This window comes from Trichechus manatus, unplaced genomic scaffold (assembly GCF_000243295.1).
Source record: "Trichechus manatus latirostris isolate Lorelei unplaced genomic scaffold, TriManLat1.0 scaffold00001, whole genome shotgun sequence".
Classification (NCBI taxonomy): domain Eukaryota; kingdom Metazoa; phylum Chordata; class Mammalia; order Sirenia; family Trichechidae; genus Trichechus; species Trichechus manatus.
The window spans coordinates 35,083,579-35,109,316 of NW_004443937.1; the positions used below are offsets into that span (position 1 = coordinate 35,083,579).

A 25,738-nucleotide genomic window follows, 5' to 3' on the forward strand; every position below is an offset into this window, starting at 1 on the left:
ACACAGACACACACACAGACACACACAGACACACACACACACACACCCACACCCACACCCCCACACCCACACACACCCACACACACACACACACACACACACACACACACCCCAGATCTATGAAAGGTACTAAATCGCCATTAGAGACACTATCCATTCCTCTGCAGTCTCTACGGAGGGAATCATGTTAAACGATTTCATTCTGGCTGGTTGTCATTATTAAAGGATGATCCCGGAGTTTTAAAACACTATTGAAAATATGTCAGTGCAGAGGTGAACTGGAAAGCCAACTTCACACACTTAGGTAACTTCGTACATTACCAGAAAACCAGTAAGGATGGCTGGGAAGCACTTAATGTGATGAAGACAATCTATGTTTAAGACTCGGGGTGGTGAGGGGAAAACATCTCAATGTCCCGTTTCCACTAGCATGTTAATAATGCACTACCAAATTCTCTGATGCAAAATTCTAAGATGCCTGCTCTCATGACCTAAGCAAACGGGCCTGAGCAGTACCTAATACCATTATCAGAGGCTTTAGTTACCCGGGCAATGGGAAAAATCAGAAAAAGCTTCTCTGTCTCTCATGGTGTACAATCCTAGACAAGTTACTCAGTAACACAAAATACATATTTCTCGATCTAATAGATGGCATATTAATATCAGTTGTGAGAATTCTTGACAGGGACCCAGCGTACAATGCTAGTTTTTGCAGAAGGCATCAGCTGCTGTAATAAATGCAAATTTTACTTCTTAATTTAATTGGAAAATTTTCTATGAATTTACAGTCACTGAATAATATTGAAAAGATGAGTTGGGTGATTTTCGTGGTGTTACAGAACAGAAAACGCTGAGCTCTCTGATGATGAAGACGCCTCATCGCTGGTATTGAGCCAGCAGGTAAGAAACACCTTCATAGCAGCCCTTTGAGATGAAATGCACACAGAATAAAACTCCACATGCTTTGCAGTGATGTATGTGTGGGTTTGTGTTTTCTAGGAATGCAGGATGTCACATATATGAGAGTTTCTTTAAATTCCAGAAAGACACAACAGTTTAACAGACTTTTTTTTTTTTTTTTTTGCATTATCAACGAAATAAGAAAGTCAGTCACGCTTCACTCTATTTTACTAAACAAGTGTGAGGAGTCCCTGGGTGGTACAAACAATTAACACACTCGGCGACTAAGTGAAAGGTTGGAGGTTCGAGTCCACCCAGAGGTGCCTCTGAAGAAAAGCCCGGTGATCTACTCCCAAAAAATCAGCCATTAAAAACCATACAGAGGACAGTTTTACTCTTACACACCTGGGGTTGCATGAATCAGAACTGACTTGACTGCAACGAGTTAAGTAATTGTGACCAGGAAGCCTAGCTCCAGTAACATTTATGATCAGGGGCCTGATTTCTGCCACAGAATCGCAGGTTGAAAGGGCAGATGTACCTCTGGTACCGAACCTAGGAGGGGCAAACATGACCCTCTGGTAACGGGGAGTCAAGGCATTCATGTCTTGAGAGCAGAATAGCAAGCTTTTATATCTTCCTGCAGGAGAAGAGGATCACTTTGCAGCCTCCAGGAATGGCAGACATCCACAATGGAACAGTTGCTCATTCACTGGGACAACATCACATATTTATAGCCATATTTAATTCAATTTTCATAAAGTCAGACTCTCCACCTCTGCTCACTTTCCCTCCTGCTCCAGCTACACAAAACCATGAGGAATTCCCTGTACACACCATATACTCTCTTATCTTCACACCTTTGCTCACTCACACCCTTCCCTCAGCCTGAAAGCCATCACCTCTCCTAGCCTTTTATTTATTTATTTTTTCACTCATCAGAATTCTATTGTCCTTTAAATCTCCATTTACCTCCAGAGTAGAGTCTTCCCAGCCGTCCCTCAACCCCAGACTGAAGGAACTGATTCTTCCCCTTCTCTCGCACAGCTATGTCACGTGCCCTGGTTTAGTCCTTCTTAGGAGACCTTGTTTATCTCTACTATGTTCTTGCTGTTAGGTGACTTCAAGTCTGTTCCAACTCACAGCAAACCTATGTATAACAGAACAAAACACTGACCACTCCTGTGCCGTTCTCACAATCGTGGCTGTGTTTGAGTCCATTGTTGCAACCACTGTGTCAGTCCATCTCGTTGAGGGTCTTCCTCTTTTTCGATGACCCTCTACTTTACCAAGCACAATATGCTTCTCCAGAGACTGGTCCTTCTTGACAACATGTCCAAAGTGTATGAGACGAAGTCTTGCCATCCTTGCTTCTGAGGAGCATCCTGGCTGTACTTCTTCCAAAACAGATTTGTTGGATCTTCTGGCAGTTTATGGTATATTCATGACTCTTTGCCAACACCATAATTCAGATGCATCAATTCTTCGTTCTTCCTTAATCACTGTCCAGCTTTCACATGCATAGGAAGCAACTGAAAATACCATGGCTTGAGTCAAGTACACCTTAGTCCTCAAAGTGGCATTTTTGGTTTTTATTTATTTATTTTGCCCATAGAATCCCTCACTATTGTAACACAAGGCTTGAATTTTTTCTTCAGTTCTTTCAGCTTGAGAAATGCTGAGTGTGCTCTTCCCTTTTGGTTTTCTAACTCTAGTCTTTGCACATTTCATTATAGTACTTTACTTTGTCTTCTTGAGTGGCCCTTTGAGATTTTCTGTTAAGCTCTTTTACTTCATCATTTCTTCTATTCCCTTTAGCTACTCTACGTTCAAGAGCAAGTTTCAGAGTCTCTGAAACTTTGCTCTTTTCTTTCTTTCCTGTCTTTTTAATGACCTTCTGCTGTCTTCACATATGATGTCCTCGATGTTATCCCACAACTTGTCTGATCTTCAGTCATTAGTGTTCAACGTGTCAAATCTATTTTTGAGATGGTCTCTAAATTCAGGTGGGATATACTCAAGGTCGTATTTTGGCTCTCATGGACTTCTTTAAATTTCTTCAGCTTCAATGTGAACTTGCATATGAGCAATTGATGGTCTGTTCTGAAATGGGCCCCTGGCCTTGCTCTGACAGATGATATAGAGTTTCTCTATCATCTCTTTGCACAGATGTAGTTGATTTGATTCCAGTGTATTCCATCTGGTCAGGTCCTCGTGTATAGTTACCATCTATGTTGCTGAAAAAAATTATTTCCAATGATTAGGTCATTGGTCTTGCAAAATTCTATCACTCGATCTCTGGCATCGTTTCTATCACCAAGGCAATATTTTTCAACTACTGATCTGTCTTCTTTGTTTCCAACTTTTGCATTCCAATCACCAGTAATTATCAATGCATCTTGACTGCATGTTTGATCAATTTCAGAATGCAGAAGTTAGTAAAAATATTCAATTTCTTCATTTTTGGCATTAGCGATTGATGTGTAAATTTGAATAATTAGTCATATTAGCTGTCTTCCTTGTAGGCATATGGATATTATCCTATCACTGACAGTGTTGTACCCCGGAATAGATCTTGAAATGTTCTTTTGGATGGTGAATGTGACACCATTCCTCTTCAGTTTGTCATTCCCCTCAGAGTAGACCATATGATTGTCTGATTCAAAATGGCCAATACCAGTCCATTTCCACTCACTAATGCCTAGGATATCAATCTGCAAGCCTTCCATTTCTCTACTATAGATTAATTAGGAAAAAAATCTAACCAAAACAAAAACAGTTGCCATTGAGTCAATCCTGACTCATGGCAATCCATGTGTTTCACAGTAGAACTGTGATCTATAGGGTTTTTAATGGATGATTTTTCAGAAGGCGATCACCAGGCATTTCTTCTGAGGATTCAAACTGCCAATCCTTCATGTATTTAGTAGCTTAACCATTTGCACTACCCAGGGACTCGTAACATCTACTAACAGTTAAGCTTGATTGAGTTAAGGTGATCTTTTACCTGCATCACGTCACTGAATGCTTTTGAGGCAGGTCTTCCTGTGATCCCTGTTTTAAAGATGACAAAACTAAAATTCTGCAAGGTTAGGCAAATTGCCCAAGATGACAACATTAGTCAAGTGGTGGAGCCAGGATTTGAACCCAGCTCCCTCTGAACCTGTGCTCTTAAGAGAGGTGCTGCCTCTTCTGGGCTATATACTGCCTAGGAGGGTAAGACTGCCTCAGTCATTTGCAGATGCCCTCGCTGCGCTCAGCTCAATGCTCACACACAGTAGACAATGGGTGCTTCAAGTCTATAAAACTGAATAAATAATTCTAACTATGGTTGAAAAATATAATTTATAACTGTTCACCCACTGCTTGGGTTCCCATGTAAATGTGAATTTGATGTAATCTTTACAAGAGAACTGTTTAGGGATTGAATTGTGTCCCCCAGAAATATGTGTTGAAATTCTAACCCCTGTACCTATAAATGGAGCCCTGGTGGCACAGTGGTTAAGAGTTTCGCTGCCAACCAAAAAGGTCGGCAGTTTGAATCCACCAGCCACTCCTTGGAAACCCTATAGGGGCAGTTCTACTCTGTCCTTAGGGTCTCTATGAGTTGGAATCAACTCAATGGCAATGGGTTTATTTTGGGTTCAGTACCTATAAATGTGACCCTGTTTGGAAATAGGGGTTTCTTTTGTTATGTCAATGAGGACATACCTGAGAAGGGTGGATCCTAAACCTAATCACTTCTGAATTACAGACACCGAGATACATGGGAAACACCGATGCCATGTGGAGATCATCTATAAGCCAGGGAATTAAGGAACCAAGGAATACTCAGGGCAACCGACAAGGAAAGAATCAGCAAGCAAGACCTTGCTTTGGACTTCTAGCCTCCACAACAGTGAGAAAACAAATTTCTGTTCGTTAAAGCCACCTACTTGCGGCATTTGTGTTACAGCAGCACTAGGAACCATTCGGCCTCTGTTGCATACGAGCAGCTGCTGAGACAAGGATGACTGGTCCGATGGACATTTCCTCCTTCAGGAGATATCCCCAACGACCATGAGGTGGATTCGTGGTGAGCTTGGGCCCTAGAGGACACTTCTGCAGGTCACAGCCTGCTCCACCTCTTCCCAGCCGAGTGATTCTGGGCCAGCTAGACAGCCCTCCTCAGCCTCAGTTTCCGCACCTGTAAAATGGGATGAGAAGAGGATCCCCTGGCAGGGTGGCTATGAAAATGGCATGACGTAATGCAGGTAGAGTGCGTGGCACAGAGCCCGGCATAGGGGAAGTGCTTAATCAGTCGTTCACAAGGAAGGAGAGAAAGAGAACAGACATCACTAAACACTCAGGAAACACCACCTTCTGTGCAGAGGGCCCATTCTAGTCCGCACTGCTTTGTCAGTCGGCATCTGACAAGCCTCCACACGCTCAACACAGGCTGGAGGGAGAAAAGGTCACTACGGCAATGAGAAACAGCTTCTCCGAGACATGGGGGTTCACGGGTGAGCAGATTTTGGACAGGGGGAAGGAAAAAGCAAGACTACTCTGAGCAGAGGAAATGCAATGGGGAAGCCAAGTCTCAGGGACAGGAGGGGGTCAGCTTGGCCACAGGGGTGGCTGAAATGGTCCACGTAACCACTCTACCCCAATTACCTATGGTCCAGTGTGGTGATGGAGAGCATGTTCAAGGACTTTGGTGTTAGACAGAAGGGAGTCAGATTCCCAGCTCCACCACTTTACAGAGTGGTGCCCCAAACCAGTTACTAACCTCTCTAAGTCTCAGCTTCCTTATCTGTGAAACAGGATGGTTTTATAGAGCAGGAGTCCCCAGGTGCCACGAATGCTTAAGAGCTTGACTACTACTAGCCAATAGGTTGGCGGTTCAAACCCACTCAGAGGTGTGGGCATGCGCACACACACGTACATACATGCACACACGCACACAATGATCTGGAAAGATATATCCCCAAAGAATAAGGGCGGTTACCCCTGGGGAGGGGACACAGCTTGAGTGTGCTTATTCTACATTTAAAGATTTTTATTCTGTTCATTTTTTTTTTTTAATTTTGACAATGCAAATATATTTTTGTATTACTTTATCATTTAAAAACAAATACAAACCCATTTTTAATTAGAAAGATGTGTACTCCAACACAAAGAAGTCTGGTCCTGTTATTTTGGTTCATTCAGGTTGGAGTGAACAGAGACAAGTTCAGGTTCTGCCAGGTGATGGGGGCTGATGAGGGCACAAGGAGACCCAGGAAACTGTACAGCCAGGTCTTGGGGAGAACGGAAACGCCCTTCCTGATATCCCAAAAGATCAGGGATTCGGCAGTGCCACAGCCTCCATCGGTCATATAATCCCATCTCTTTTCTGCTACTGCTTCCACTGTGGCTGACCACGCCCTCCTTTCTCTCCACCTCTCAGCTTCTGCTTGCTCTTGTGTTCTGCTGCCTCGTGGCTTCTGCCAACTGCCTTCTCTTTGCCCCCCTCTCAATGTCTGTGCCACTCTACAGGTTTCACGTTTTCAACCCTCGAGGTCAAACACCCCAAGAGAACACCAAGCATGTGTGATGAGCTTACCCACAATTCCTCACACGTCTATTATCTCATTTCATCCCCAAGGCAGCTCTCTGGAATTCAAGGAGGTAAGTGACTTGCCCATCCAGTTGTTCCAGCTTGAAACCTAAGAACTTGTCCTTCATTCCTCTCTTTCCGCACCCCCCATATTTAATTCCTCCCCAGTCCTGAAAACTATTCCTCCAAGATAAATGACAAAACCACCCTCTTCTCTCCTCCTTCACACCATCACTGGGTCGAGGCTACCATCACCCTTCATCAGTCACCTGCAATGACCTCGTGACTTCGAGCTAGCCCCCGAACAGGCATTCCCCACATAGCAGCCAGAGTGGTCTCTTAGGAATGCATATCAGATCATCACTCCCCTGCTTACATCCCTCCAGTGACTTCCCACTGCACTGTGCATACAATCTTGTGTCCGTGCTATGGCTGGCAAGCCCGCCATGGCCTGGCCACGTCCCACCTCTCCAAGTTCACCTTCTCCCACTCTCCTCAGGCCTCACTGGTTTTCTCTTTGTTCTGTGGCACACCAAGTTCATTCCTGCCTTACAGCCTGGGCATATGCTATGCTCTCCATCTGGAATTATTACCCGACATATTGCACTTGGCATTAAACGGTCCTTTTGTTTTCTCAAACCCGTCCAACATACTAGAACGTAAGCTCCATGAGTGCAGAGAGTTTTGCCTGTTTTGTTCACTGCTCTATCCCCAGTATTTAGGAAAATGCCAGGTTCATAGAAGACATCAATAAATATTTGTTGAGTGAATGAATGAACAAATTGCCAGTTGATACAGAGCTAGGAAGATACAGAGCTGGGACTCTAAACCAAGCTTGTTTCTGACTCTAAAACTCGTGAACTCAACCACTCTACCATCCTGCCCTATCTCCTCCTTCTGTCCATGCCCTCTCTATTTCTCACATCCATACATATCAAAGAGAGTGCTATAGCCACAATGAATCACTCACTGTTCTTGATCATGCCCACTTTAATGCCCTCTTCTGTTTCTTCTGCTGCAAATACCTTTTCCCCCCATCTTTTCTATCACAGTAAACACTTCTTATCCTTCTGGATGAAACATCTTTTACGTCCTGAACCGAACATCCCCTCCTCAGTAACACCTATCTTGACTCCCTCTTCCCTACAGATGTATTAATCCTTGTGTTTTTATAGTTCTTTGTTTCTGCCTTTATTATTGCACTTATTCTCATGGTGTTATTTTTTGTTCTGGGTCTATACACAGGGAGTCCCTAAGGGCAAGGGCATGTCATCTAACATACCTGGGGTCTCCCAGTCAATATGTATTACAGATGGGTATTAAAATCCATTCGAACGATGGCCACTTTGCACAAATAAACAAGTTGTATGAAATATGGAGGTGCATCAGAATCAGGTAATACTGGCCTTATAGGATTGATTTGAGGATTATTTGACTTCGTTAATGGGCTTGGCATCTAATAAGTGTTTAATAAATGAGAACTGCTACTATTATTTCAGTCTTAATGTTACTTAAGAACTCCAGTTGGAAAATGTATGGAATTGCATTAATGCCATTAGTAACTTAATTCTTCTGATTTTTCCAATTACAAGCACCTATGAGAAAAGTACTTTAATTATATTAATCATCAGTATAAAGCATTAGTTTGCCAGTAAAAATAAGAACTAGGTACTTTAGAGACATTCCTAACTTTAATTACAAATTTCAGCTTATAAATAATACAATGTCCAGGTTAAAACTTTACATAACAACATATCTCTAAGGGACCCCTGGTGGCACAGTGGTTAAAGCATTGGACCGCTAACCAAAAGGTCAGTAATTCGAATTCACCAGTGGCTTCTTGGAAACCCTATGGGGCAGTTCTGCTCTGTCCCATAGGGTCCCTATGAGTCAGAACCGACTCAATGGCAACGGGTTTGTTTGTTTTTTTTGGTTAAAGGATTGGTGTTATAGGAAAGTATTAAAAAATGAAAATAAATGCAAAGCTATATCACTTTTCCACAGTGGTTATTCAAGACAACATATATCCTGACCTCGGAAACATCCCCAAATCTTGTAAAGATTCTGACAGTAATCAACACCTACAATGGCTAAAGAAAAAGAATCAAGCAAAACTGGACACTGCAGGCAGAGTCGCTGGGTTGCAACAACAGTTAACATGCTCAGCTACTAATGGAAAGGTTGGTGGTTAGAGTTCACTCAGAGGTGCCTTGGAAGAAAGGCCTGGAGAGCTACTTCCAAAAAATCAACCACTGAAACTCCTATAGCGCACAGTTCTACTCCGACAAACATGGGCTGGTTTGTTTGTTTTTTGGTTTAGAGATTGCAGAAGGAGGAAATAAATTATAAATCAAGATGGTTCCATGCTCAAGAAATTTACAGTCAGGTTAGAAAACAATTCTGAAACCTTGGTGTTAAGCGCTGTGCTAACAGATAACAGAGAAAAGTGAGAGCAGCCACGTCATCAGAAACTGTGAGCACAAATAGATGTCCGACAGGATCAAAAGGTACGTGGAAGAACAGACAAGAAACATGTCCAAAACTGAAGGAAAGTGTGGGAAATGAGCTGACCATGAACTAAGCTAGGTAAGCTCTATAACTCAATGGAAGAAATATTTTCAAATCACCCATGTTTCGATTCTCTCTCAAATCTTACTTAAATTAATGAGCGTCCCCCTCTTTTTTATATTTGCAAACCTACTCTACAGTATATTAAGATATCTTGGTAATGATCCTAGCTCTTTTGTATTTCATCCAACATATGGTATTACTTTAAAATTCACTTTCTAGAAAAAGATGAGGGAAAATTGGCTTACTTCTTCTAGACTGGGATTTAGATAAACTCAATTTGCAAAACACACACTGGCGCACTCTAACAAGTCCATTTGGAATGTGCTGTTCCTTTTGTAGTATTTAAGAGACTTCTAAAAAATCAGCACTGGGAAAGAATAAAAGAAAATCAACGAGGTCTAGCTGCATGTATTTCATCTTTTATATCCGTCCTTTCTACAATATGCAAGATAAATATCTAGGGCTCCCTGAGTCAGACTTAACATTTTACTCATCAGAAAATATTCAGATTTTAAGATTACCGGAAAAATCCAAGCAGGCAAAATAATGTCTTCTAACCTTCTGGACTGGGAGTCAAATAGAAATTACTTCTCTGATGACGGATACCCACCAATAAGGTTAAAGAAATGATGTCACGCAAAAACCGTGTGGCCAGCATCTGTGCCTGGCAGCTGAGTCATTTCCAGGGAAGTTACTGAGGACTAGCCGTGCCCAAATGGAGTGAGTCATGAGCAGGTCCCTGACAGCAGCCAGCTGCAAAGCCTTACAGCGACTGGCTAGATTGAAAAACGATTTCCAAAAGCTTCAACATTAAAAGCCCAGCTATTCAGCTTCCCTATCAGATTTCCCAAGGCTTTCTTCTAGGTCTTTTACATCCAAATTACCCCCTCATAAACACAATGGCTTAGAAAAACTACAAAGAGTTAAACCAAGACCTTTTCCTTCTCAAAAGTGTACTTTAGTTGGTTCGATAAAAGGTCTGAAAACATCTTCACAATCACTGTCATGTTTACAGTTAATTAGCAGCCCGGCACCTGGCACCTGTATAAAGGAAGACATAAAGTGCCATGACTTATCCATGTCACTGGGACCGAAAGGCAAAGAGGTCCCTGACTCATTTTTTAAATTGTATTTTTAATGTTTTATTATGTAAATAGCAAACACATACCAAATTATAATGAATCTCCATGTACCTATTTTCCAGCTTCAACAAGTATCCACTTGTGGCTACTCGTTTCATCCTTGCACCCCGCATCCCCAGTTCCTGAGGAGTAGATTCCAACACAACTGTGTGTGTCAGGTAGAACTGTGCTCCCTAGGGTTTTCAATGATGGATTTCTCAGAAGTAGATCATCAGGCCTTTCTTCTGAGGCACCACTGGATAGATTCAAACCTACAACCTTTCCATTATCAGACAAGCGAGTTAACTGCACCACTCAGGGACTCCACTCCTCCCCCAGGTCCAGATGACTTTACATCATATCCCAAACAGTATATTATTTCATCTGTAAATAATTCAGTATGTATCTTTAATGACAAGGAATACAGAAAAAAATTCCATCATCACACCTTAGAAAAATTTAACAATGGTTCTTTAATATTATCAGTTCAATGTTCAAATTTTCCCTGGTTGGCTCAGAAGTTTAATATTTTATTTGAATCAGGACCCAGAGAAGGCTAATACATTATGATTGGTGTCTTAAGATCGGTCTCTTATGTCTCTTAAATCTTTTAAATCTACAGGTTCCCCCTCTATTTCTCCCTCTTTTTCCTTGAAAACTGTTGTTGTTGTTGTATTCTGTAGGATGATCAATTACTCTGATATACAGATCAGAATTATTTGTCCTACTAGAGTGTCCATGGTGGGGGGTTTGCTGATTGCATCCTTGTGGGGTTGTTTACCAAGTTCCTCTCTGTATTCTTTATTTCCACTAAGATTCAGGTTTGAATTTTCTGGCAAGACAGCGTCATCAGAAGACATGTGGACTTCTATCACACAGTGTCAGACATGGCACCCACTGAAACTCAATCCCTAGAACCATGAAATCATTAGCGGTTGCAAGATGGTGGTATTCTAATTCTATCATTCTTCATCTATAGCTGGAATACTTCTATAAGAAGAATCTCTTCCTCATGAACTCTACTCTGAGGTATAGTCTGCATAAAAAAGTTAACAATGAATGCTCAATACCTTCCCTTTATTTACCTGGTACAAAAATAATGAGTTGGTTCCCTAGCATCTACCAAAGAGTTCTTTTTAAGTAATTATCATTTTGAGCTTATAGGTTTAAGTATATTTTATGTGTTATTGATGCTCAAATTCTTTGGCCAGCGGTAACATCTTTTTACTTGCTCCTGAGTCCTTGTGACATTTTCTGTCAGTCTCTGAGAGCTTCCTTGCTTTGTGGTCTGACATGACGTTCCAGGAGTTATCTTGTACATTTCCTGCCCTGGGCTTAGAATCAGCCACTTCTACAACGGCTTTTAGTGGGAAAACACATTTTGACACTAGGAATGCTAACTGTTATGAGACTGGTCATTGCTTCTAGGCCTTTTCAGGGGCATAGCTATGGGGGATGAATATATACATGTACATATACGTATACACACATACACGTGCACATATACATCAGCCATTTGAACCCACCAGCCACTCAGCTGGAGAAAAGACCTGAAGATCGGCTCCTGTAAAGATTACAGGCTAGGAAATCCTATGGGCAGTTCTATTCTGTCCTATTGGGTCGCTATGAGCCGGAATAGACCGGACAGCACACAACCACACACACACACCCCACACACAAATATACATATGTTGTGTGTGTGTGTGTGTGTGTGTGTGTGAAATACAATCTGACTTTATAATGACAGACCAAATCAAATTTGGAGATACAGTGTTTTTACTTAATTTCATCAGCCCTGCATGCGTATCTCCAGGCTGAAAACCCAAGCTATCAATGACGCCAACAGAAACACTCGTTCCTTGTATCCCACTCTGCGCACACAACTGTCTTAGCATGACAATGCCCACAGTACAGCCAAAGATATAATTACTAAAACAAGTTGAAGATTCTTTGTGATTCTTTTTGTCCTGGACTACATCTCACTAGACATGTACACTCAAAGTTGTATGTTTTGAAGTCTCTGGGAATAGATCGCCTCTGTGCGCAGTTACACCTGCGTACACGAGATAGAGCGCTGGTTCATTTGCTTCATTTTCCTTTTAAATTTTTAGGGATTGTCTTTTTGGATTCAGTTTTGTTTTATAATTCTGTAATATATTTCATGGTTCCAAACTCAAACCTACAAACAAGATATATTCAAAGAATTTCAGGTTCTCTCCCTGTCTACCCTATTCTGTTCTCTCTAGTAACCAACTTTTTTTTAGTTTTATGGTTCTTCCATCATTTTTTTTACAAATATAGCAAATACATACATATATCCGCACATCCTCAATTTCTTGTCGGCCCCTTCTGTCTCTATTTTTAACACCTTTTTCTCTTAGGGATAGTACCCTTGAATCATCAGCAAAACTGGCAAGTATTTCTCTCAAGTTCTTATTTGTCTTTTACTCTGCCTATGATAATTTTTGCTGTGCAAAAATTCATGTAATCATATTTATCAGTCTTATACATTATTGCTACCAGATTCTGATTTACAGTTAGAAAACATTTCCCCACACCTAAGTTATAGAGAAGTTAACCCATTTTCTTCTCCTAGTACTACTATTAAAGCATCATCTAAGATTGTTTATCTTCACCTCTATCTTGAAGCAATATCACATCTAATACCTCCACTACACACCTAGTGATTTAGGAAAGCAACAGTTCATTAATACAGCCAACAAATATTTTTGGAGTTCCTATATTGTGTCAGGCATTGTTCTCAGAGCTGGTATACCCCAGTGAATAAACCATAAATCCTTTTCTTCATGAAGCTTATAATGTAGTGAAGTTTCCCTTCCACATAAATATTAGGTCAATAAAGGGTTAAAATAAATACTCAAGTAAGGTACAGTAATGTAAACTCCAATTAGACCACAAGGTCCCTGAGGAATGGGCTATTTTTGTGTCCTACACAACCTATATTAGAGACTTTAGAGGCAAGGATGGCGAGACTTTGTCTCACATACTTTGGACATGTTATCAGGAGGGACTAGTCCCTGGAGAAGGACATCATGCTTAGTAAATTAGAGGGTCAGTGAAAAAGAGGAAGACCCTCGATGAGATGGACTGACACAGTGGCTGCAACAATGGGCTTAAGCATTACACAGATTGTGAGGATGGTGCAGGATCGGGCAGTGTTTCATTCTGTTGTACGTCGGGTCGCTATGGGTGGGAATTGACTTGACAGCACCTAACAACAACCACAATAATGAGAAGAGATTTGAGCATTAAAGCAAGTTCTGTTGGTTAGGCACTGCCCGGGCACTTCCTCAGAAAGCCTGTTGTAAGGTCTTTGCAGGGCTTCTCTGTCAATCACCCTACAATCCACTGAGTCTTCCAGGAATCAATCCTAGAAGGATGTACTCAAGGACAAAAAGAACCATAAACCATTCTTAAACTTCTTTCAATAATCATATTAATGGTGGTGGTGGTATTGTTTATCTCATTTAACTCTATATCCCCAGCACCTAGCACCATGCCTAGCACATAGTAGGCTCTTCACATAACCTACTAGAGATCCAACAGAGGTTACCATAATGCTGCACACCCAATTTCCTAATTTTTTAAACACCATATCATAGTACTCTTTATTTTTGTCTCTTACATACACAAGCATGCACAGAAAAGTGCAAACATGTATTAAGTTCTTCCAAGTTAAACCTTTAAAAGTAATGCACGCCTTTCCCCAAATGTACTGTTTGACTTTGGATGGGGTGATGTTGGAGAGTTGACAAATCCTCAAGTTGCTCCCTTGATAGCAGCTCGGTTGGTGGCAGTCCCCATCAGTCCTGCGCCTCCTCTTGGTCCTGCCTTACCCTTCATTGTCTACTGCTCTCAGAAAAGGCGTCAAACAAAGGCAGCCACAGCCATGGAGAGCTGGCACCTGGCTTTGCTGACTCCAGGCAGTTAGATCCTCTCTTTTCCTTTATATTTGACCAGATCTTAACGACAGAACTTACAACCTGTCCAGTTTCAAATTAACAACTGCTAGGTAGCATTTTGGAGCCCTGGTGGCACAGTGGTTAAGAGCTCAGCTACTAACCAAAAGGACAGCAGTTCAAATCCACCAGCCACTCCTTGGAAACCCCATGGGGGCAGTTCTACTCTGTCCTATAGGGTCGCTATAAGTCAGAATCAACTCGATGGCAACGAGCTTGGTTTTTTTTTGGTTTGGAAGTAGCATTTTAGAAGCCAAATGTTGTTCCGTCATAATCATGAGGATTTGAGACACCACCTACCTTTGAAAATAACTAAAATAAAAAATAAACGCATAAAATAAATTTCTTAGACTTCAAGATAGAAATACTTGCAATAAAACTACACTCCTTAATAATCCTCATCTATACAACTTACTACGTTAACCTGTATTCTTAATAAAACAGGAGGGGGAGTGTATGTCTGTATGGAATAAATGTCTGAATTTAATTTTAAAAAGAAAACAGTTCATATGAAAACGAGTAAAATATTCTCGCAGAAGTCCTGCAACTTCACTTCACTCTGTACATTTTGGTCTGCTATGTAAATATACATAAAGAAACCCAACTACAGCAAATGTTAGCCTTTCTCCCAAGGAATGGAGGCAAGTGTTACAGATGTGGCTCCGGTGTCAGGAGAACATAATCACAATGTAAACTGGTTATTTCTAAATTGTACCCCGAAAGTAAAAAAATATATACATGAATGGAAGTACTTAATAAATTCTGTTTTCCATAAAATTCATAAAAAAAAGAAAGAAAGAAAGAATGTGATCTCGGGGGTCAGTGAGAGTTTTGTTGGATTTCTCTCCCCCTAAATTCTGTCATCTCCTTTTTAAAGTGGCAAATCAGCTTCCCACAGACATGATAGAAATACGTTTCTTCCCCCTGCAAACCATTCACCAGCAAGTAACACTTAACAGTGGACATCTACTTTCTCATAGAGAATTGGCTAATCGGATATCGTCACTTTCAGCTGCATTCTCATATACTATAGACAACGCTTTTTCAAACAGAAGCATAATCAAACAAAAGAAAATAAAGAGCTCTGACTCCTCATCTCTACACTTAAAAACCACAGATGCAAATCATGAAGGGATATAATGTAGAAATCACACTGATTCTGTTATTTTCATTACATGTTTCGCCACACAGGGTGAATACCATCCTGATGAGCTCAGAAAGGAGGGCCAGATTCTTTTGTTCCACTAGAAAAATCAGTTGCTCAAAACAAGTTGACAATGGGCTAAGGCTTGGAAAGTTTTTGATTAAAAAGGGATTTTTGTTGGAACACTTACAATGAGATTTGAGCTGCAGCAACAATATAAAATTGAAAGCAGAATTACATACAAAAAGAATACTGTAAAATATCATTATTTCAGTACAATGGAAAATAAGGTGTTTGTGGTTTTACCCTATAAATTCTGTGTTGTCTGCTCATATGGAGTCCTTCTCGGCCTCCCTCTGAATAGCCAGCCACTCTGCTTTCTGAGCCCTCTGCACCAGTACTCGTTTGTGGTGGGGGTACCCGCACCATCAACTTCCAGATCCTACTTTCTTCCTCCACTTTATTGGCTTTTCAGGACTAATTCGTGTACATGCATCATGTTCGTGTTCCGTTTCGAAGCAGACGATGAATTTTCCTAATCCATTCAGTGTGTTGACAGAGCCACGTTTGCAATTTATAGGATCTCCTTTTAGACAACTACCTATTTCACAGTTCATTAAGATTCAAACCCAACACCTGTGTTTATGCAATCATAAGCAATTTACACTAACGAAGTCCTGAGTAAGGCATTCGCTGAAAGCTCAAACAACATAACAAGCGCGGGACTCCGGACCTATCCAACAGATCGCTGTCCGTGGCTACCTGCACTAGCCTTTAACAGTCCAGAAACTGCCCCGGGAACTGCCGCCAACAGCCATAAAAAGCTTTTACTACAAGCTCGTGATGCACCTTTCCAACACATTTTAACTCCTTCAACAAAGAGCTTTCGCGATTTACCTTTAAAAACAAGAGTATGAAGCTGCCTTGCAAAGTTGACCAGATAGTGAACATCTGCAAAACAGCTAAAAAGTTCAGGAAGTCCAACATGGCTCCTTTAAACAATGCCTTCACCAGCTAGATACAGGGGGCACTTTCAGCATCCTGGGCCCACCAAGTCTGACCTTGGCTCATTTTTACGTGACTCCAAAGTTTTCACATCATTAATAAAGAGAGACTCCAAACAAAGCCCACAGACATCAGGGGAGGGAAAGCGTATGGTCTGCTCTGCCATCACCCATACCCTCAAAATGGAAAGGGAAAAAAATAAAACGCATGGAGCAGAGGTGGTGACCCCGGGAACAACTGTGGTTCCCAACATTTTTTTCTACTGGTAATAAACCCTCTGCAGACCTCCCAACTGTGGCCACCATGATAGTTACTGCTTTGCAGGTTTATGTCTTTTTCTTGCAGTTAAGAGTGTTATCAATAAAATGTTCAAATGATGCCTTTCCCTGTCAAATAAAAACGGTTTAAAATGTGAAGCCAATGACGGGATTAGAGTGGAAAAATACGAGTGACACCAGGGTTTTGTTTTGTATATTTTTTCACCAAGTCCCTTAATTTATTAACTTTAAAGGCATTCCTTGCAAGTCTTGCAAGGGAGACAGTGCACCCTGAAACATACCAAGCTAATTCGATGGTCTTAAAAGGCGCTTCTGCCGTACGCTGCACACTTTTTTAAAAAATCTCCTCAATTTTAAACACAGTGGTTATGAAGGGGATTCAACAAAAGTCCATCTCAGAAAGGACATCCACAGTATGCTCCCTTGGAGGCTGAACTGAAGTGATTAAAAAGGATTTTACTGTTTGCCAGTCAACCACAGCGGGGGGCAAAACAGAACACTGAAATTGTTGTTTAAGCGCAAACGATCCCTGCTTTTAAATCCCACCTTTCACATTGTGAAAAATATTATTTCCATCCATTTATAAAACTACTATGCTCAAAACTTGTGGGTCCCCAAGAAAGAGTAGTTCCTTAAGTATCTGGAATAGGTTGCAAAGCCTCATATGAATGGCTCTAATACCCTTGTCCCCGGAGGCCACCAAGCATTCTCCACTCCTGCCACGGCGACCTTTATACCCAAGAGATATAGCTTCCCCATAAAATGGGGGCAGAGGACGCATCTCAATGCAAATAAACCGAGAAACAAAGACACATAAAACTTACTCATTTCTCCATGCAACAATAACATTTTCATTGTCAAAAGCTGAGTTTTTATGATTCATCCTAAAAACTGACAGCCCAAGTGGGCTTTCTGGTTGTGTTCTTGCCCTGAGTCACCTGTGACTCAGAGGTAGAAAATGCTGCCACAGTCTCAGAAAACACGTTCTCATACACCAGCGCCTTACACAGCCTCCCTGGAGAAGGATCATCGGCACCACTGTTCAAAACGCATTTAACGTTTGACACTGTAAACCTACTACAGGCTCATCACAGAAAAGGTTCAATATCACCTGGGTCCGTAACACTTAGAAAGAACACTGTAATATATGGATGTCCATATTTTCACTCTTTTTTTCCTACCTGTGTGTATGTATGTACGAACGTGTGTGTGTTGTGTAATCATGAACATCTTTTAAAAAAATAAAAACTAAATGTTATACAATAAACTCTTCCTAATATACTAGGATTCGAGACTTCTTGATATGGTATTCTCAACAGAGGTTGGTCAATGTCCTTGGTTACCCGTAGCCTTAAAGTGTAACTATGAGAATTTAAGCCTCAGAGTCATTCATTCTTATCCCCCTTAGTAGCCAGCATAGGTTCGTACCTAGTAAGCATTCTTGAAACCCCAATGAACTCGCACCCACGAAGACAGAATTATAAAACCTGCCACAAGCTTTGCTGTGAAGACTCACAGAGATAAATACGGTCAGCTCCCTGACACAAAGAAAGTCCTCAACCCGCTGGGACTCTCATGGGAAAAGCTAGGTTCCTGGTTGGGGGTTCAGGGCGTGGAAACCCAGGCCTTGCCACTCACCACTGTGTGACTTCCAGCAAGTTACATGTCATCTCTGAGCCTCTATTTCCTCAACTTAAAAATGGGAGCAAAAACACCAAGTTGTAAGTCATGTTTGAAATTAAGTATCACATGGGAAAACACAGTTCCTAGAACTCTGGATAGCAGCCTCAAGACATTTTGCAGATGTTTGATGGAAAAAAAGCCAAGGCCAGCAGCTCCTGCGATCATGGGTCTCCACCCACCCAGCACCCTGTGTGTTGCAGACGCTCAACAAAATTATCAAAGGAAACCTCACTCATTTAGATACTTTCAGAGAAGGGTCTGTGGAAGTCCAGATGATTCAGAAGGAGTCAGCTAAGCATTTTCAAGTAGATGGAGTAACCCCTGAAACAATCAAGCCAGCAGAGCGCCTGTAACCCCATACATATGATTTTCCTTCCCAAGAAGGAGAACCAAATTACCTGAGTGTGGCCTCAGAGAGGATCAGCTTTGATAAAATAAAATTTAAAAAAAACAACATAATCAGAGAAATCATCTTAGCAATATTTAAAACAAAAACACCGTCATCGAGTTGATTCCAACTCATAGCAACCGTATAGGACAGAGTAGAACTGCCCCATAGGGTTTCCAAGGAGCGACTTGTAAATTCAAACTGCCGACCTTCTTGTTAGCAGCTGAGCTCTTAACCACTACACCACCAGGTCTTCCAAACAATTCCCTGACCGGGAATCAAACCCCAGTCACAGTGGTGAAAGCGCCCAATCCTAACCACTAGACCATCAGTGACTTGCACCTTAGCCTAGCAATATTAGCCTTCAATGATAAGAGACATAAACAGGCATATAGTCTTCCAAGGAGCAAAACACTCCTTTCTTTGTATCTTCTTTGCTTCCTTTATGTGCCTGCTTTTAAACAAAAGAAGAAAGATGAAAAACAATTAAGACTCTATCTAAAATTATTATAACCAGTGATGATGAAATCAGAGAGAGTTCATGGTACTATAAATCAGTTATCTATCATATACCCTTACACGCAATAAGATGTTTGCTCGATGAAGGCAGGAACCATATTTGGCACATAGAAGGCATTAAAAAAAATACGTGTTGAACGAAAGAATGTATGAATTCTATAGAGCAGGGAGCCTTCCTGTGAGGTCCATGGAAATGCTTCAGGGCATCTGTGAACACCTGAAATTATATCCATTGCTGTGTGTGAATATCGGTATGTATATAGCGAAGTGAATTTTCCCAGGGAGCAGGTCCACAGGCTGCGTGAGATTCTCAGATGTACTGATTATATTCACAATAAAAAATGTCCGGTACCCTTGCCACGGAGTTGTTGCAAACCTAACCTGCATGTGTGGCCTCCTGTCTGTGTGAACATGAAACTCCTACATTATTGGTTGGTTAACAAGTTCCCTTAGACAAACGGAATGCTTCCCAGACTTCTTTGGAACACAAATGAGTACAAAAGTGAGCATCACATACCACTGTCATATAACGCAAATTCTAAAAACCATGCGGAAGAGTTGCCATGCCTGGCAGTTTGGGGATCATACTGGGCTAGGAAGAAGTGTCCTTGTCAGAAAACACAACTAAACCTCTTAACTTTGGAATACAAGGAAATAGCTGGCTATTTTCATAGTATCTTCATTTCCGATATCATTCTAAGACATAAAAAGGTGACTTAGTTGATATCTGTGTAAGTATGAGCTCTCTGAACGCAGACACCAAAATCAAAGGAGAAACGAAAAAGCAGAACACATAGGAAGAAGAGAAGTGAGGTAGGGCATTGAGGTTTACCGTCCCCAGACATTCCTGACACACAATAGTAATAGTCATAATAATAGCAGCAATGATGATAATCAATACAGTGTATAGCTATAACCCTTCACTACTGTCAATAACTTTTCACACAGATGTGCAAGCACAATAACCGCCATTTTACAGGTCAAGACACAAAGGTTCAGAGAAATTCATTATTGTCCATGTGACCAAGTTATTGACAAACTGCAAGGGCAAGGTCCCGGGTCACCAACAAACAGCACGACTTAGGCACACAGGCAGTGGAACAACACTTGACTCGCCTAGAGAAGAGACACAGCAAGGTCGATCACCTGCAGCACTGAGGGGTGTGTGCGGACCATCAGCCCTGCGTCGGCTGTGGGCAGTGACCCACTGGTCACGGGGGACTGGCACCACAGCTGAAGCCGACCTTGCTGTGTCTCTTCTCCATGTGAGTAAAGCTTTGTTGTACGGCCCACGTGTATAAAGTCGTGCTGTTTGCTGGCAACCCCAGACCTTGGCCTGACACCTATGAAACAGGCAGGCCAAGGCACGTCCACACATTTCCCCCCTCTAAATGCTGTGCTCTTCATACAACAGCACACCTCAGATCACAGAATAATTGTAAGCTTTTCTTCTTCCTCGTTTCTGGATATATTGGTAATTATTCATTGAAATCCAGAAAAGCCAAGGTGCTCAAGAAAGCCAATTCATTCTTATGCCTACTGCAGCGGAATTCATGTGATGGCTGGAGGGTAAGCTGGTATGCAGGAAACATCAAGGAAAGTAGCGAAATAAGAAACTTGCCCTTAGGATCTTTTGAAGCTATTTTAAAAAGTAAAATGTTATGTTAAGAGCTATGTGGTGTATCTGTGTGTGTGTAATTATTATTCCATTGATTTACTGCACACATCAAAGAGCGTGTGGGCATCTGTACAAGTTAAAACAAGCCAACCCAGGAGCCAAGTCACACAGCCGCAAACCCAGACAACTTGCTTCCCACCCCTTGCCCCAGCCTTCGCCCTATCACCTCCCAAAGGCAAACTCCGTGGTAACAAAAGCCTTGCAGGGATGAACGATTTAGTCAGTAATATCTGTCATTTACACCATGTTCTAGAAGAGTAGCCAATGCCAGCTGATGGCAGAGATATTCCAGAGAAGCCAACCAGGTTCTTCTCATCCTAGAGAGACCCCTCTCTGTTACGGCAGGAATTTTCAGGAATGACTCAGGAATCAAATTGCAAGGAGCTTTCACGCACAACCTCCTCCAAGGATGACCTCTGAGTCTTCCATATGAATTTCAATGCAGGTCTTTCGTCATAGGATAAAATGAAACATAGCTCCTCTACTGAAACACTCGCCCACTAGCCATTGCAGGTTAAGTAGGAAGACTCTTACTTCCTTCTGCTTCTCTGGGTGGGAGGGATCACTTTAACGTATTCTACCCTGCTGCCAAAAATTCTTTGCCTGTGATTCAACAATTAGAGCTTATTTCAGGCTAAACTGCTTCCTCCAAGAGATGGACATCATTAGGTAACTTTCTCCATTTCCGTTTGCAAAGAGATCATAAAAGGAGAAATAAAGGCCAAAGAAAACTCTGCAGGTGTTTCCAGCTGATAAAATCATTAATTTCACACTCCGACTTCAAAGAAGAAGACTACAAAATCATCTCACTTTCTCTGCATATGGGGAACAATTTTTCCTACTTCAAAGCACTCTCTCTTTATTGGGTCGTTTTAATTATTGAACACGGGATGGAAGCTATCCACATAATGTCACCACTGCCTTTTTCATGAAATATGTATAAGCCTAGTTGGGACTACAGTTAATTTGAGGGAGGTAAAATGGAGCCGGGGAGGGAGGATAAGAAAAGGGAAAGAAGCTGGGGAATTCAGCCTCATTGCTGTCAGGCAGAGAGAGGAAAAGCCTTTCCCAGCTGACACTTCTCATTCTTTCCTTCTGATGAGGAACCATGAAGAGATCTGACTACCCGCCTGGCAATACATCAGCAGACTGTCTAGCTTCTCAAACACCCTCCTACTCAACACACAGCAACACAGTGACACTGAGCCACCTTTGAATTTATGGCATAGATTAATTTTTTTGCCTTAAAAATGCAAGTATTTGTGCCTCCACGTTTACAAAGGAAAACTGTATACAATTGAAAATATTTCTTTCATGGAAAATATCATCTCTCCCTCCCTGGAAATAATGACCATCTTAAATTTTGTGTCTGTCATTTCCTCACTTGCTTTTTTAGGCTTACCGTATAGTTTTGCATACCCAGATCCTCTCTGCTACTCCACATTGAGGTCAAACTTATCATTTTGGTTTGAATAAATTAAATAACTGTCTATTAATCAAGGGTCAAATGCATAGGGGCTGAGTCAGGTCTGCGCCAAGACCTATCGAATCCAGAACCCGCTTCCTTTCTCCTCTGCATGCTGTAGCGCAACTTTACCAAGGGCAAACCCACTCAACAGCCCATTAACTCCTGAGGCAAAACCAAACGTCTTCACAGACCTTCCAAAAATATACAATCTACACACAAAGGCGTGGCTAACAGAGCCCAAGAGAGAATATGCATCTGGATGAGTCTGCCTTCTCCCAAAGCAATCCACATAGTACATCGCCTCGACACAAAAATCAGGGAGATTCATCACAGTCCTTGCTATTGCCCACATGTGATAACTTATTTTCGGACAACTGTTTTATTTACACAGTAACTACCTGTGTTTTCCATCTCTTAGCAGAGCCAAGGTATAACCAATGAGAAGAACCAAGAAGATACGATAGCAACATATTACTTTTCTTCTAAGTATGAATAAGAAACAGTGAACCAGCATTTCCTTTAGGAAACACACAATACCTACTTTCTCCAATGGGTAAATGAATCCTGAAAATTAAGGATATTCCGTAGGAACTAAGAGACCCTTAGAACCATGGATACCAGGAAGGGGAACCTATACAGATACACAATGAAGTAAGGCAGATGACACCCTAGATATATTTTATTTTTGATACAATGAAACCATTCCAAAGCCAATCTGTGCTTCTCAAATTCAAAAGGCTCTGACAAATGAAAAACAACTCCAAATGTGAAGCAAATTCCTTTGATGATACAGTCTGAAATGAATTAACAGGAGGCTATTTGTAAAGTCCTTATTCTACTTTAGTGTAAGAACTCTTTCTCTGTGGAAATATCCATGTGTTTGCTTATGGGGTGTTGCTGAAACTCCACTGGGAGTATTATACAATCCATAATACATGTAATGTATCTTCCCTTTCCAAAATCCCCAAATACCTAAATTCCAAAATACACCTGGCCCCAAGAGTTTAGATAAGGGATTTTCTAAGGAAAGTTGTTTGGGTAGGGGATGTTCTATCTGCTCAAGGTATCTCGCTGCCTGCAATCCTGAGACAGTGCCTTACCTCAGTCTGAAGGATGGCAGCCCTCTGTTCTTTGGCAGTAAGTGACTCTTTAAGCACTTCAATGTGTTGCTTGCAATCTGAATTTTGATTGCTAAGGGTTTCAAGCTTTGTTTGTAAGGCAAGAAGTTCTGACTCCTTCTTTGAAAGTTCCTGCTTCAGCTGATCAATCTGTGAAACAACAAAATTATAAGACATTAGAAACACTGCCCCTACTCTTTACATTTGGGAACTACTGATTTCTCTTGATTTTTAATAGCCAATGAGCACTGATCCAATAGGTGGGCCACTAGTTTGCTTAAAAAGATAGCCTTAGAGAAAAAAAAGATAGCCTCAAGAGTCACACATCTTAAGGGACTGGAAAGTGGCTGAAAGTGTAGAAAACAGAAAAGATAAGGTCAGAAGACTGTCTTCCATCCCACTGAAGACCAAGGTTCACAGCAGAATGAAGGCTTCCTGGCCAGGCTTCCTGGCCAAAATTACTCATCCCTGAAACCACCACGTCTATTCATGATGGTCCTCGGGACAGTCAACAGGGAATTAACAAAAGTGATTACCCCAACGGATAACCCAGACCCTGCTACTCCACTGTGGAAATGATTATTCCCTAGTATCATTTGACAATAGACAATCCCCCTCCCTCCCAAATAATAATAAGCTATGGGAGTTTCATTTTTTGCTTATATTAAACATTCAGAAGACAAAAAGAAGATAAAATACACATAAAGTACAAGCAATAAGAGGCAAAAAACACTCATCATTCACTTCATCAAAAAAGATTAGAACTCTCGGTGCCCCATTCCATTTCTATCTCCTTTTCTCCACCCCACCCCCCAGAAATAATGACCATCCTGAATTTTATGTTTGTCATTTCCTTGCTTGTTTTTTTAGACTTACCATACATATTTGCATCCCTAAATAATGCACTATTTAGTTTTACGTATTTTTTAATTTTATATGTGTTGTGTATGTTTTTAGTAATTTGCTTTCTTCTACTCAACCGTATATTCTGGAGATTAAACCACATTACTGTACATGGAATTTATTCATTTTCATTGAATTAGAGCATTCTGTTGTAAGACTTCACCACAATTTATTGATCCATTCTTCTTTTCAAGATGGACATTTAGGTTTGTTTCCAGGTTTTTTGCTATTACAAACAGTGCTACTCTTAACACTCTTGCAATATTACCTGGTACACATTTGCAATAATTTCTCTGAATGTCTACCTAGGAGCTGAATTCCTGGACAACATAGTATACACATGTTCAACTTCACCAGATAACACCAAAATGTTTTCCAAAGCCATCACACCAATTTGCATGATCACAAGCAGTGTGTAAGTATTCCAATCACTCCACAACTTTGTCAACATCTTTATATCTTTAGACTTTTATGGTTTTGCCCATCAGATAGGAGTTGTGATAGATGGTCTCCAGAGATGACCACTGTTGATTCCTTCCTTCTTGTACGCACGGATCACCTCTCACAATGAAATGTGGAGCCTATTTACAAAGGAAGTCAAATCACAAAGCAGCAGTCAGGAAATCAAATGATGTATTGCATTGGCAAATATGTTGCAAAAGATGTCTTTAAAGTGTTACGAAGCAAAGATGGCACTTTAAGGACTAACGTGTGCCTGACCCAAGCCATGATGTTTTCAATCGCCTTATACTCATGTGAAAACTGGACAATGAATAAGGAAGACCAAAGAACAATCGATGCATTCGAATTACGGTATTGGCGAAGAATACTGAATATACTATGAACTGCCAGAAGAACGAATAAGTATGTCTTGGAAGAAATACAGTTAGAATGCTCCTTAGAAGCAAGGATGGTGACACTTCGTCTCACATACTTTGGACATGTTATCGGGGGGACTAGTCCCTGTAGAAGGACATCATGTTTGGTAAAGTAGAGGGTCAGTGAAAAAGAAGAAGACCCTTGATAAGATGGATTGATACAGTGGCTGCAACAATGGGCTCAAGCATAACGATGATTGTGAGGATGGCATAGGACTGGGCAGTGTTTCATCCTGTTTTATGTAGGGTCTCTATGAGTTGGAACCAACTCAATGGCACCTAACAACAATCTACCCTCCTCTTGAACCTGGGCTGGCCTGTGACTTGGCTTTGATCAGTATAGTAGAGCAAAAGCATCACCATACCTGTTCCTATCCTTTAAAAGGACTGGCAGCTTGTTTCCTTCTGTTTGTAAGCCAGTTACCATATGAGAAGTCCAACCACCTTGAGACCACCATGCTAAGAGGAAGGCCATATCAGCTACGTGGAGAGGCAGTGCAGAAAGACAGAGACACATGGTGGTAAT

The 25,738-nt window shown here is 41.3% G+C and overlaps 1 protein-coding gene across 1 annotated transcript in view; it reads right to left on the minus strand.

Annotated features, from left to right (window-relative positions):
* The window catches only part of ERC2 (ELKS/RAB6-interacting/CAST family member 2), an 857,293-nt gene that overhangs the window by 475,170 nt on the left and 356,385 nt on the right, over positions 1–25,738 (minus strand). The window contains exon 5 of the mRNA XM_004368755.1: positions 23,414–23,581. Within this exon, the coding sequence (XP_004368812.1) occupies positions 23,414–23,581 (168 nt within the window). The remainder of the gene's footprint in view (positions 1–23,413; positions 23,582–25,738) is intronic.